The sequence below is a fragment of the Lactuca virosa genome, chromosome 9 (assembly GCF_052849685.1).
Source record: "Lactuca virosa cultivar CGN04683 chromosome 9, Lactuca_virosa_CGN04683_v6, whole genome shotgun sequence".
In the NCBI taxonomy this organism is placed as follows: Eukaryota; Viridiplantae; Streptophyta; class Magnoliopsida; order Asterales; family Asteraceae; genus Lactuca; species Lactuca virosa.
This window is the reverse complement of record NC_136434.1, coordinates 72,879,024-72,892,405: the sequence shown is the minus strand read 5'-3', so window position 1 is coordinate 72,892,405 and position 13,382 is coordinate 72,879,024. Positions and strand designations below refer to the sequence as shown.

General features: G+C 29.7%; 1 protein-coding gene across 1 annotated transcript; it reads right to left on the bottom strand.

Moving 5' to 3' along the window:
* Positions 1–1,654: 1,654 nt before the first annotated feature.
* On the bottom strand, positions 1,655–4,149 carry LOC145141367 (uncharacterized). The gene is made up of 6 exons (XM_079074649.1): positions 3,664–4,149; positions 3,035–3,129; positions 2,883–2,928; positions 2,644–2,811; positions 2,281–2,584; positions 1,655–2,199 (listed from the first exon to the last, which is right to left on the bottom strand). The coding sequence occupies exons 1-6, from the start codon at positions 4,066–4,068 to the stop codon at positions 1,880–1,882; spliced, it is 1,338 nt and encodes a 445-aa protein (XP_078930775.1). The 5' UTR covers positions 4,069–4,149; the 3' UTR covers positions 1,655–1,879.
* Between the last annotated feature and the right edge of the window lie 9,233 nt (positions 4,150–13,382).

Here is a 13,382-nt window from a genome sequence, read left to right as displayed (position 1 = left end):
TTCAAAAGGAAAATTGTCAACATTGAACAAAATTGAAAAAATGATGTTCGATTTGAAAAAAAAAATGGTCTGCCAAAACTGAAAAAAATAAAAATAAAAATAAAAATAAAAACAACTTACTGTCAAAACATAAAAGAGTGAAAACTTAGTGTTTTTTATGATAAAAAATCAATTTTAACATGTCATCATGACATGTCAGCATGTCACGTCATCATGTCATATCAACATGTCACATCATTAAAATTTACATGTCATCATGTCACGTCAACAGGCAACCGGTTTGACCGATCAAGTGGTCAGAATTGTAACAAACTGAAAAACACACTCTCAAATTTGATAATATGTCCACTCATAAAATCTACATAAAAGGTAGCTAGCCTTGTAAGCAAATGAGACACTGTCTAAAACACCAACACTTAGGTTGAGTTTGATATGCGTCTGACCGACTTGGTTCAAACATTTTTGGCTAACGCGGTAAGCTAAAGTTATTTGATAAATCAATTTTGGACGTTTGATTCAGAAAGCTAAATATGACTCGGTAAGAACACAAGAATTAGCCGACTAAGAAAAGGAGAAGCATCTTCCAACTATTCCCTTGCGTTACAAACTACTTAAAAAAACAGTTTTTTGAAGAAAAAAAATTATAACTTCAAAAAATCAAGCTCGGATCATGCTTAAAAAAAAACATTGGCTGTGCTAGACTTAACTTGGCTTGGCTTAAACTAACCTTGCAACCTTTTCAACCTTGTACACGGCTCTCCTTTTATAAGGAGAACAATCCTTGTAACTTTGCAAACTATACTCATTTCAATATTTCATTATTATTCATTCGTAAACCCTTCATGGATATATTTTATGTACCATCTAAAAATAATATAAGTTCTCTATCACTGTGTCAATTATATAATTTATGTTATTGAAAAAATATTATATGGAAAACGTGTGTATGTGTGTGTGTGTATATATATATATATAGAGAGAGAGAGAGTAGGGTAAAATGGTCATTTTTCATAAGTTAACACATTCAGTCAGATGTATAATCAAACAATATAGTTTCTTACTCAGTCATAATTTATTATCCAGACAAACATTTCCCGATCAGCACTTTCTCAGCTAGACAAAATGATGCAAATGAGCCAAGTTGAGCCCAAGCTCGGCTCTTTTAAATTCATGGGGCTTGAGTTCGACTAGTTTTGAGCTTACTTTTCAAAGCTTAAGCTCAACTCATCGAGGATTTAACATGCTTGAACTCGTTTCAAGCTCGACTCGTTTGTCAGGCGAGCCTAAGCTCAGGAAATAGGCCTAGTAGCATGAAAACAACATTGGGAATGAAATAGATCCTAGAACACGCACAGAGCATGACTAATGAGGCAGACGCATGCAAACAAGCCTATTGTGTTTGTCTAATATGGCTGACTGCCTTATTTTTATGGGCTTTTTCAATACCTTAAAGGGTGTAAATGAGCTAAAGTTTATTTAGAATGTGCCTTCTTGGGACAAAGATTGAACAATAAAGAGGAGTTCCGATTTTTATTAAGCTGGTGTTTTTTTTTCCTAAGAAGCTCTCTTGAACTTTTTTTTTCACTCAAGACTATTTTTTAGAAGACCACAGAATCGGCCATATTTTTTTCACTCTTTCTCCAAACCCAAAATGTTTTTCTTTTTTCCCTTATTTCCAATCCATATTCATCAAACTCCCAATATTACAAACATACACTTCGATACTTCCCATAAAACCAAAACCTAATCTATACATACAACCCCTTTCCTATGCGTTATCTATATTAACCTCCATTGCCCCCTTCACGCTGCCAAACACACAAAGGTCAGTAGTCAGCACAGAAATCAGAGCTTCAAGGTAGAAGTAGGACTCCAACCATCAACTGTTTAACTGCTGCCAACAAGATGATTTCCCAAAAATACCCTCGGGTTCTACTGATGTACCTTGTGCATCATTATCAACACAAGGTAAAGCTTTATCCATTTTCTTTAAAGCAACTTTCCAGACAACAGGGCCAAGATTAGCAGCAAAACAAGCTAAACTTCTAGCATAGCCATCACCATCACCTACCACCATTAACTGCTTCTTTTCTCCACAAAAGTTGGAGACATAATATTGCTTGTAAGTCTCACGCCTACTCTCATCTATAATAAAATCTTTAATATTTCCATATTTCATATCCGCCCTCCGAATGCGCACTGTAGATTCATAGTACAACTAGTTTAATATGGAAGGGCATTTTGGGTATTTAAGTATTATTAAAATGGTGATGATTGAACCTGGAAACTCTTCATTCCACTCTGATAATAATTCAGAGTAGGGTTGTTCTCTATTGCAGCTGTTATGCAACATGGGTCCTCTTCTTAAATTGTAAGGAGTAGACTCGGTTGTGTTGTCTTCAGGAGTTGCCAGAGTGGCGGACTCGGGACCCACACGCTCCAATGGGGGTCTGCCAGGTGGCTTTTTCAGGTGCTTACTTGGCGGTCTGCCTCGTTTCACTACTTTTGGTTGCAGCTCCCCATCTTCACCCTCTTGCCTCAAATTCCCAAAGTCCCTTTTTGCCAATTCTTGTATGGTTCTTGCCTATAATATTATAAATTAAAATTCAAGAGAAGTGAAATTAAAGAAAATATGATGAATACCTGACGAAAGTAAATGGTATCAGATGAGTTGTATTTCATTGCATTAGAACAAATCAATAACACATCTGCCTCCAATTCATTCAAATTTGAATAGACTCCATCATCAAGTTTGTTTTTCACAGTGCCAAAATCCATTGGATGCTTAACGATTTCATGGTAATCAGGAAGCTGTATACAAACAAGGCTTTTCATGTCAATTTAAGAATGAGATGAACACACTAACACAAAGAAAAAAGCACCTCATTAGGATCAACTGGCTCAGAGAACACCCCATAAGTGTCGTTCCTGTAGATCAAATTTAAACATCCAAAAACCTATGTTGAATCAACAAACAGTGCAAAAAATAAGATATAAACAATTGAAAGAAGCAAAGAAAGGAAGGAAGACACACTTTTGAAGCCTGTCAAGAATGAAATCCAATAGCTTTTTGTCTGGTAAAGGTGTTGTGGGTCCAGAAGACTCCATGGCTTTTGAAATCTTTTCACCCTACAAACATAATTTTGTTATCCATGGTTATAAGAATGGAAGATTGGCTTGATAAACCAGTAAATATCAAAGCTTTGTTGCTAATGAACAATTGCAATGAACAGTGAAGTGAAAGAACATATATAAGCATTAAATAAAGATAAAGTTTGAACTTTATTCAAGATATGATGGTAGGTTGACTAACCATAAAGAATCTATCAACAATAAAATAATGAATTTATGAAAAATCTATTTCAGAAAGTAAAAGCTATCAGATTTCAATCATTTCATAACAGAGAGCTACCAATAAAAAAGAATAAAGCCCTTTATCCAAAAGGGTATCTTACAACCACAAGAACTTGACCGAATCTTCGGAAAGAAAAATAAAGAATAAAGAACTTTAGAATTACGCGCGAAAATTCAAAGAAAATTACAAAAGACGAACAAATATCAACACTAAAACTAAAAAGCACCTTTCTTTCCAAACGCTAATGAATTACGATTTCAAATAAAGCTTCAAGACCCTAACATTTTAGGCTTCCATCAAAACTTTACCTGGTAATCAGTGATAGTATCAACAGATCCGGAGTTAAATTTCCGATTGTCAACGTCATCATTTAAATCAGAGAAATAGGATGCCGAATTAACCGAGGAATATCTAATTAAATCAGAAGAAGCCTGTTGTTGTTGTAGTTGATTTGACTGAGGCAAACGAACAACGAGCTTGACTTTCTTTTCTCTTCTCTCATCATCGTCATCGTCGTAGTACTCGTCTTCATTGGCAGACACATAGTAGCCACTGGCGGCGGCGGTAGAGTTAGGGTTCCGACGAGTTGATATCCGTTGTAATTTTTGTTGATTTTGTAACTTTTCTTTTTTAAGAACACGGTTTTTGAGATCCAATAGAGATGGACGGCCTTTCTTCTTCTTCGCCGTCGTTGCTCCTCCTACCTTAACCATCTCTCCGCCGTCTCTTCCCCATCTCTCTCCCCAACGGGCGTTAAACTAGTTTTAGCTTCGTAAACTTTGTAGCAAATTACATGAATAGTCCTTATTCTATGGACCGATCTCAATTCTCAACCTCTTTTCAAAATGAGAAAATTGCAAAACATTATCTAACGTTTTTTGTTTTTTTTGGCTGCAATGCAACCAAAGATATCGTCATTTTCAGAAGGTTTGTTTGTAAATTTAGAGTTTTAGATCCGCTGAAAAAATAATTTTATCCTTTAATTATTTTTTATACATTTTTAATTTTCAAAAAATATTTTACTCCATATTAAAATATTTTACTCCATATTTAAATATTTTACTCCATAGTAAAAATATTTTACTCCATATTCATGTAATTTGCCCCTTCGTTCTTCCCTCTCTCAATCCACACCGACCGCCACCACCCATCATCGGCTACGATTATTTTGGAAGACATGATGGTTCTTGGAGGGTATTGTGTATTAGATATATATTCCTAATCTCGGTTGAAAAAAGAAATAGAAATCACAAATCACAAACAACCATCTCATATTTTAGTGTAAGTCTCTTTTGATCCTTATATTAAAATGATGAGGTGACACTAAAATACAAACAATTATTCTTTATTTTAGTATTTTGATCCTTATATTAAAATGATGAGGTGACACTAAAATACAAACAATTATTCTTTATTTTAGTATAATTCTGAATTCACACAACAGAGTAAGCAACCCAAACTTGTGCATAAATGAAAATGTCTAATCGATTGATTTTATATTTTTTACTTTACACATTTCGGATATTCTAGAATTTGTGTGTACTAAGGTTGAACATGCCAATCCATTTGAATACTAAAGATAAATACAAAAAATATTATAATTTTACGTTACACCTTTTAGATATTCAAGAATTGGAAACATATCAATCCATTTGAATAATAGAGATAAATGCACAAAATGTTCACACAATCACACTTATAAAGCCGAGTGTCCATATCCATGATTATGTAAAATGCAAGTTCCAAATGTTTTGAAGCGGGACACTTCATGATTATGTAGGTATTTCCTTAATTATATATTTTCCAGATGAATTATTAAGAAAAAATACTTTTAGGTTTACACATTTTGAGGTGCGAACACATACATGAGGATATTTCTGATTATGTATTTGAATCACTAAATATGAGTTTTCATTATTCAATTTTGCTTCTAATCTCAAGTATTAGAAGGAAATTAGGTGTCTCGCCGTTAGTGATTTATATGGACTTTAATCTTATTCCAATCATAAAACTTACAAACTAAGTCTTCAGACATACTCTTACTCCAATGGTATGCCAAAACGTGTTACGGTGTAATAAATTCAATCGATATTATGTTGTCACGATTAATTCCCTAAACATGTTATGGTTAAGAGCATTGGGTGTGAGCAACTAGATGTAACACCAAATTGGTGCCACCTCATCCATAACACCACCATAACACCAAGGGGGAAATGGTGTTCCACATGTTATATCATGTTAAGAGGTAGAGAGAGAAAATAGAGAAAATTATTTGATTGGTTGATGAAGAAGATAGCCAATCATCTTTCTTGTTTTATCTCGTCCTCGTTACCACAAGATGCAACATAACGAGCAAAAACAAGTAGGGGGCGGTGTTCCCCCCGTCACGACGCCGTTGAGGGTGCCACATCACCCGGTTGCTTCTCGTTTTTGGCCCATACCGCATCCTCTAAAACATAAGTGTTTAGAGAGAGTGTGTGTATATATATATACTAGGTGTAAAACCCATGTATTACATGGGTTAATTAAAAAAAATTAAATATGAAGGTCTAAATATTTAAAAACTTTGGATTTATAAAAAAAATATAAAAAATAATGAATTATTAAAATTGATTTTTTTTTATCTTTTAAATTTAAATAAATAAACAAAATAAACTAATGAGCTTTAATTTGAGAACTTTGAAATAAGAAAGTAAGTCCATTAATAAAATTAATATTTATTTATTACTACATTTATTGTAATTATTACATTAAAGTATTATGTGGAATTTATTAACATATAAAAACTCATAAAATGACATGTGGAAAAGAAATTAATTCAAAATAAACACAAAATGACATTTGGCAAATTGAATGAGAGTGTGACATGTGACAAAAAAACCTTCATTTATTAGAGTGTATATATATATATATATATATATATATATATATATATATATATATATATATATATATATATATATATATAAATTTTGACAAAATGAAAACCATAAAAAAATGTCTATAATACCATTTTAAATGATTTAATTAGTGAAAACGCGTAATAATGACAATAGTTATGCGAAGTCGAACGTATTCACAATACTAAACAACATATTCTCTTAGTCATTCTCATAAAATAGCAATGTCTACACGTCTACACAATAGATGTCAATCCACATTTGAACCAATCTTATATATATATATATATATATATATATATATATATATATATATATATATATATCATTTTATTGATGGAATGATGAAGTTAGGACACCTAGTTCTATCATAAATGATGGAATCCATCATTCTATTAATAAAATGATGATTTCGTAACCACTTGGGTTGTGGTGACTTGGTAAGGCATGTGGAAGATATGCTGGATAACCTATTGACCCATGTTCAAATCCTGTCACTACTTAGCCCTTGTGGCCATGGATGTTCGCCTGCAGTGACTCCAGGGCATGAGGCAAAGCCTAATGTTTGCAGCGGGGGATTAGTCGGTGCGCGAAAGCTGGCCCGGAAACCCTCGTTAGGGAAGTTCCCTTTCCAGAAAAATGATGATTTCGTGTGGTTATAACGATTGAATCTAGTTTCTAAACTCAATTCCATCAATAAATCTCGAATTCTATGAGAGTTAGGGTTAGAAATCCCCAATACTCCATCAAACTCCAAATCACACCAATATAGTGGAAATGATGCATTATATTATGAAGCATAAATTTTTTTACCCGGCCTTTCTTATTAAATGTGATGCCCTTGTATACACTTTTTAACAACCTACTTTGTTTGTTAAACGACCTGATAGATGTTTTATTTTATCCACTTCATATGTTCTGTGAATTTCTCCCTATCTGGCGGCATCCACCATACAACATCACATGAAAAGTAAATTGTAGAAGACAATTGGTTAATAAAGTGTGTTTGGGTTTTGAACTCAAACTCTTATAGACAAATCTAAGGGGTGTTTAGGATTACTTTTTGATCTAAAAAATAATTTTTCATAAAAGGACTTTTTGACTTTTAGCTTTTTCTAAAAGAAGTGTTTTAAATGTGTTCGGATAACTTTTGAGGGAGGCAAAGTGTTAAAAACCAAAAGTCAGAAATTCTTGCTTTTAAAACAACTCATTTTTCTTTTTGGCAAAAAATCATTCTAAAAAAACTTTTAAATCTGTCAAACATCTTTTTAGACTTTTAACTTTTTGAAAAAACAAAAAGTCTAAAAAGTCACTTTCAAAAATAATCTCAAACACCCTCTAAATGCCATGTTATTTAACTAAAAAGTATTTAAATAATAATAAATTTATCAGCATATGTAAGAAAATGTATATCAACCAAATATTTATAAACCTTTGTTTATGTAATTTAATGGGAAAGTAGAGAAAAAAACATGAGTTGATTAAGTTTTGTACATTCTTTGTAGAAATTGAATTGAATTCACGAAAAGTATAATAGATTGGAAATTGATGTAGATCACAATTTTAGGAAACTGGATTTTGATCAATTTTACGAACTAGTTCGATTTGGGTACCTTGTATGCGTCAATTTACATTGATCAAAACATCAATAATAATTTGGAGCGAAGCTTAGATCAATCAATTTTTTTTTTTTATAATATTGACCTAAAAATATTATTCAGAAATAAATAAATAAATACAATACTCAAATGGGCTTAAGCCCACTCCAATAGTGGTCCATGTGTCCAAGCGGGCAAACCTTAAAATTAAGATATCTCTTAAAAAGGCTTGAGTTTTAAACTATCATTCAACCTTTGGATATATTTATAGTTTTTCACTTTTAATTTTGTATATATTTAGGAACTAAAAATTTTAAAATTTGTATAAAATATATAATTATGATCGATTATAGCACATTCATTACCTGTCATAGATAATCTTCATAACAAAAAAAAGTCAAAACTTCACGACCCATGACGGACAAAAAGAAAATCCAAAGTTACCACATATATACAAAAAATAGTTTGATACTTGGATGGTTGGAGTATCATCACCGTCATTCTCATAGTTAAGGCTAGAGGTTGTGGTGTCACAAGAACCACACTCTCTCATCTGTTATGTAGGCGTCATATAAGTGTTATATTATATCAATTTTACCACATAAAGTGTGATTCTTTGCCGCACACACTAAATGTAGGAACCATGACAAACATATTTTTTTTAAAAATTTTTATAAAACAATTTACTTTTAATAAAAAACATAAACCTCATTACTTAAAAATAAAAAATATAAATACAAACTTCATTAATTAAAAAAAAGTCCTACTAACCGATTTGTTTCATCGCTTACTTGAACAAATATAAGCCAAAAAAAATTCAATACTTGTCCTATTTTTTTCAATATTCTAGGAATAGGTCAAAAAAAAAAAAATAAATAAATAAAAAAAAAATACTCTTGAATTGGTTTCATGCATCTTTTTTGTAGCCTACTTATCAAATTTAAAACAACCCAACAAATGAGAACCATAACCCCCCAACACACACACATAATAAGAAGGAAATATTTGGTAGGAAGGTAAGAAGTTTTTTTTTCTACATTATTTTTTCGCGAACAAACAAAATGAATCATTAGATGATTCATTTGTAAGATGATTCACAAGAAAAAATTCTCAAAAAAACATCTCGATAATTCATTTATACAATGATTTTGTTGTTATTCACTAAAATTGTCATAAAAGTGAATTTTTTCTAAATTTACTTAAAAATGAATCATAAAGATGTTTTTTTGGGAATTTTTCTTGTGAATCATCTTACAAATGAGTCATCTAGTGATTCATTTATTTTGTTCGTCAAAAAATATATATAGAAAAAAAACTTTTTACCTTCCTACCAAAAATTTCCTTCTTACCGGATCTATATCCTATATATATATATATATATATATATATATATATATATATATATATATAGAGAGAGAGAGAGAGAGAGAGAGAGAGAGAGAGAGAGCTAGGTTCAAATGTTTTTAGCAAGTATTGTGTGCCTAAATGCACCAATGAGAATTCAATAAATAATAAATCATTAAATAAATCATTAGAGGGTATTTTGGACATTTTGTACTTTTAATTAAGGAAATCATTTAATTAAAATCTTGCAATTAAGGAAATAAAGTAATATATTTGACCTAGTCATTTGTGTTCTCGTTTATAGGCGTGCATATTGTTCCGTTCCAACCCTAGCACATCTCTTTCTTTTTTGCGGCCTTCTTTAGCAACCAGCGAGAAGAGAGGGCGAGATCGGGAAACTCGCCGGAGCTACCTGTCGGAGTTCTAGAAGACAACCGGAGAGAAGAAAGGCTGGAAGGTCTAAGGCAGATTACTCGTTTGGTAAGTCTAGTATGTCCCTGTTTCTTATTCTGTCTTCTACCTGTCGGAGTTCTAGAAGACAACCAGCGAGAAGAGAGGTCCGCTCCTTTTTTGCAACAGCTCTTCTGCTTCGTTTTCCCTCCACGAACCGTAAACGGCATCTCAGGTATCATGTTATCTTCTTTATTCATGTATCATGTTTATTGTGGGTATTTGGAAGAAAGTATAGTGACAATGATAGCCCCATAAATTGTCAATTCTCGATTCCAATAAGCTGAGATTTTCATATGGTTCGATTTTTCTCTAAATTCCCAGTTCTTGATTTTAGGTTCGAAAATATAGAAGAATATCATAAACAATGGCATCCCTGTTGGTGGAATTGAAAATATTCCGATTTGCACACCAACTGTTTGTTATTATGTCTTAGTGAACTTCAGTTATTTATTCCAAAATTGGTTCTTTCTTGCTTAATGAGTCACTTTCAGTTAGAAGGAAGCATAGAAAAAGATGTAAGTTCTTATGGCTCCAGCTCTTGTATCAAGGCCTTATAATGTAAGTAACATTCTTTATTCATGTGTTCAAGTTGACGAGTTTCAATTTCTTTTATGTGGATGCTCTTCTTTCTTACAAAATAATGTTTTCAAATCTTATATGAAAACTGCGTATCTATGCTTTATTGGGTCTGACATATATTTTTTTTTCCTTTTGGTTATGGAATACAATTCTAGGTTGTTTGTGCCTTTTTATTTTTCATCAACACAAATTAATTTACTCTTTGAACCTTGTGGTATGCATTCTAAATCAAATATGTTGTTGGAAATTATGTTTATAGGTAAACTATTGCAAGTAAATCAAATATGGTTTTTAGCTTGTTTGATGATAATGTCTAACAAGTGTTTGTTGAAATGCCTGAAAGAGAATTTAAAGAATTTAACCTTGTGGTATGCATTCTGTCAGAATTACTAGCAACACATGTTTTATGTAATTGTTTAAAAAGATATTTAATTTGTCTGTGTATTATTTTGGTTCAATTTGTGATTTTGAATTCCAATTTATATTGTCCCTCGTTATTGTATATTTGAAATCTAAAATTATATTAACAGTAAATACAATATTTTTGAATGTATTCTATGTATTCTATCAGAATGTATTCTACCAGAATAAAATCAATATATTCTGCCAGAATGTATTATATGTATTCTGTCATATTCTATGTATTCTACCATAATATATTAAGTGATAGTTAATTGCAAGTAACATGTTTTTAACAATTATTAGTTTTTGTTGTATTTGTGATAGGAATGGCTGGAAGAAGGCGTTGAAGACCTTGATATTCTTTTAGAATATGTAAAATTATATTAAAATGTATAAGGATTTTAGTCTGTAAGAATATGTATGAATTTGTATTTAAGTTCGGATGTATAAGAATATATTATAATGTTTGTTATTTTTCAACATCTGATTCAAGAATTTTGTTTTTCTTCAATGATATTCTATTATAATAAAATTCTGAAAGAGCATCGTTCTAACAAAATAATATTCTATTAGAATAAAATTCTGAAAGAGCATCATTATAACAAAAAATATTCTGACAGAATAAAATCGGTAAAAATTGAAATTTAATTAATTAAAAAATTCAGATTTTTTTAAATTAAGAGAATTAATCATCCCTAAAAATCCGAAATTTTCCTTTTATAAATGTAGTTAATTGTCCAAAATACCCTTTTTCTAAAAATTGTGTGATTATATGGTACATGTTACCCCATTGTAATATCATACACTCTCAAATCATGTCCATTGATTAATTTCATCCGTTGGTCCAGATCTGTGCATTCTGACACACAATACTTAGTAAAAACAAAATAACCTAAGCCTATATATATATATATATATATATATATATATATATATATATATATATAGAGAGAGAGAGAGAGAGGGGGGGAGAGAGAGTGAGTGTGTGTAGTTCAAACTGTACATTAGGAGCGTTGTGTTGCATGCTGAGGTGGTCGAACCGAGGGTGCTACTGTCAGGGGCGAAGCCAAATTTTTTTTAAAATGTTCCTTATAAATTAATTAGAATATATATATATATATATATATATATATATATATATATATATATATATATATCATATCATATCATACTGTATTATAAAGGAAGCATTTTTCCTTTCACCACATTCATTTGAAACTCCCATGACTTTTCAATTTCTTTCTAACAATAATTATAAGTTGGTTAATAAGGTTAAATAAATATCAAACCTAAAGTGTAATCATATATAAACTTCATTTCAATATTAAACTAATATCTTTACTTCTACTTATAAAGTTATGTTTTTTTAACTTTTAAAATATTATATTTAATTTATTAGTTTTAATATAGTATTGGATGTAAACCATTATCATTTTAAAGATACAATTTTGGAACAATTTGTATAAAATACTTAAATTGTTATTTTAAATATAACATTACAGAGTCAACTTAAATATAAATTTTAGTTTAACTTAAACAACCCAAATAATATTTTGTAAATACTTAAAAGTGATAAATTGTAGTGTCTTTCTAATAATGATTATAAGTTGATTAATAAAGTTAAATAAATATCAAACCTAAAGTGTAATCATAAATAAACTAAATTTCAATTTTAAAATAATATCTTTACTTCTACTTATAAAGTTATGTTTTTAACTTTTAATATATTATACTTAATTTATTAGATTTAAAATGTTGTTGTATGTAACTATTATCAGTTTAAAACTACAACTTTTGAACAATTTGGACAAAATACTTAAATTATTAATTTAAATATAACATTACAACATCAACTTAAATATAAATTTCAGTTCCACTTAAAAAACAAAAGAATATTTTGTAAATAGTTAAAAGTGATAAATTGTAGTGATAAATGCAAAAACTAAATTGTAATCTCAATTTAACTAAAATATTTCCTAAAAATATTTCTATAATCGTTAAAAGTTTTCAAATAAGTAGCTAAAAATAACTACAATAACAATAGTTAGAATAACTCTATATAAACGATTGTATTGTTACCTTTAAAATAAAAAAACAATGTTTGATGTTTTAAAAAATTATAATGATAGAAATTAAAACATTAAGCAAATAAATTTAAAAAAATTAATTAACAATAACGACAACTATAAATAACATTAAACCACATATTATATTTAATTTTATTCATGTATAACTCGAGGGTAGAAGTCATTCAAACGATTGACTAAACTACAATATTAAAATCTCATATTATATTTCTATTTATAAAATTATGACTTTAACTTTTTAACATATTATAGTTAACTTATTAGTTTAAATATGTTGTCGTATGTGATCAATTATCATTTTAAAGTCACAATATTTGTATAATTTATGAGTTGATGCAAAATAGTTAAATTATTAATTTCAATATAATATTAAACAATTAACTTAGATCAAAATTTAAGTTAAACTTGAAAAAAATCGAGAGACTGTTTTATAAATAGTTAAAGATTATAAGTTATAGTGTTAAACATAAACTGTAGTCCTAAATTAAAAAAAAAAACATGAAACTGTTTTTTATAATCATTTACAATTTTCAAATAAATAGCTTAAAAATAACTTACAATAAGAATAGTTAAAAGTAATATTATATAAAAAACTATAATATTTTCTTTAAAAACAAAAACAATGTTTTTTGTTTTAAATAACTACAATCATAGAAACTAAAAA

Excerpts from the sequence above, each read along its gene's own strand:
- LOC145141367 (XM_079074649.1), bottom strand. The coding sequence starts at position 4,068 with ATGGTTAAGGTAGGAGGAGCAACGACGGCGAAGAAGAAGAAAGGCCGT. Across the intron at positions 3,130-3,663 it reads ATACTATCACTGATTACCAG|GGTGAAAAGATTTCAAAAGC; the intron begins GTAAAGTTTTGA and ends TTATGTTTGTAG. Across the intron at positions 2,929-3,034 it reads ATTCTTGACAGGCTTCAAAA|GAACGACACTTATGGGGTGT; the intron begins GTGTGTCTTCCT and ends TTTGATCTACAG.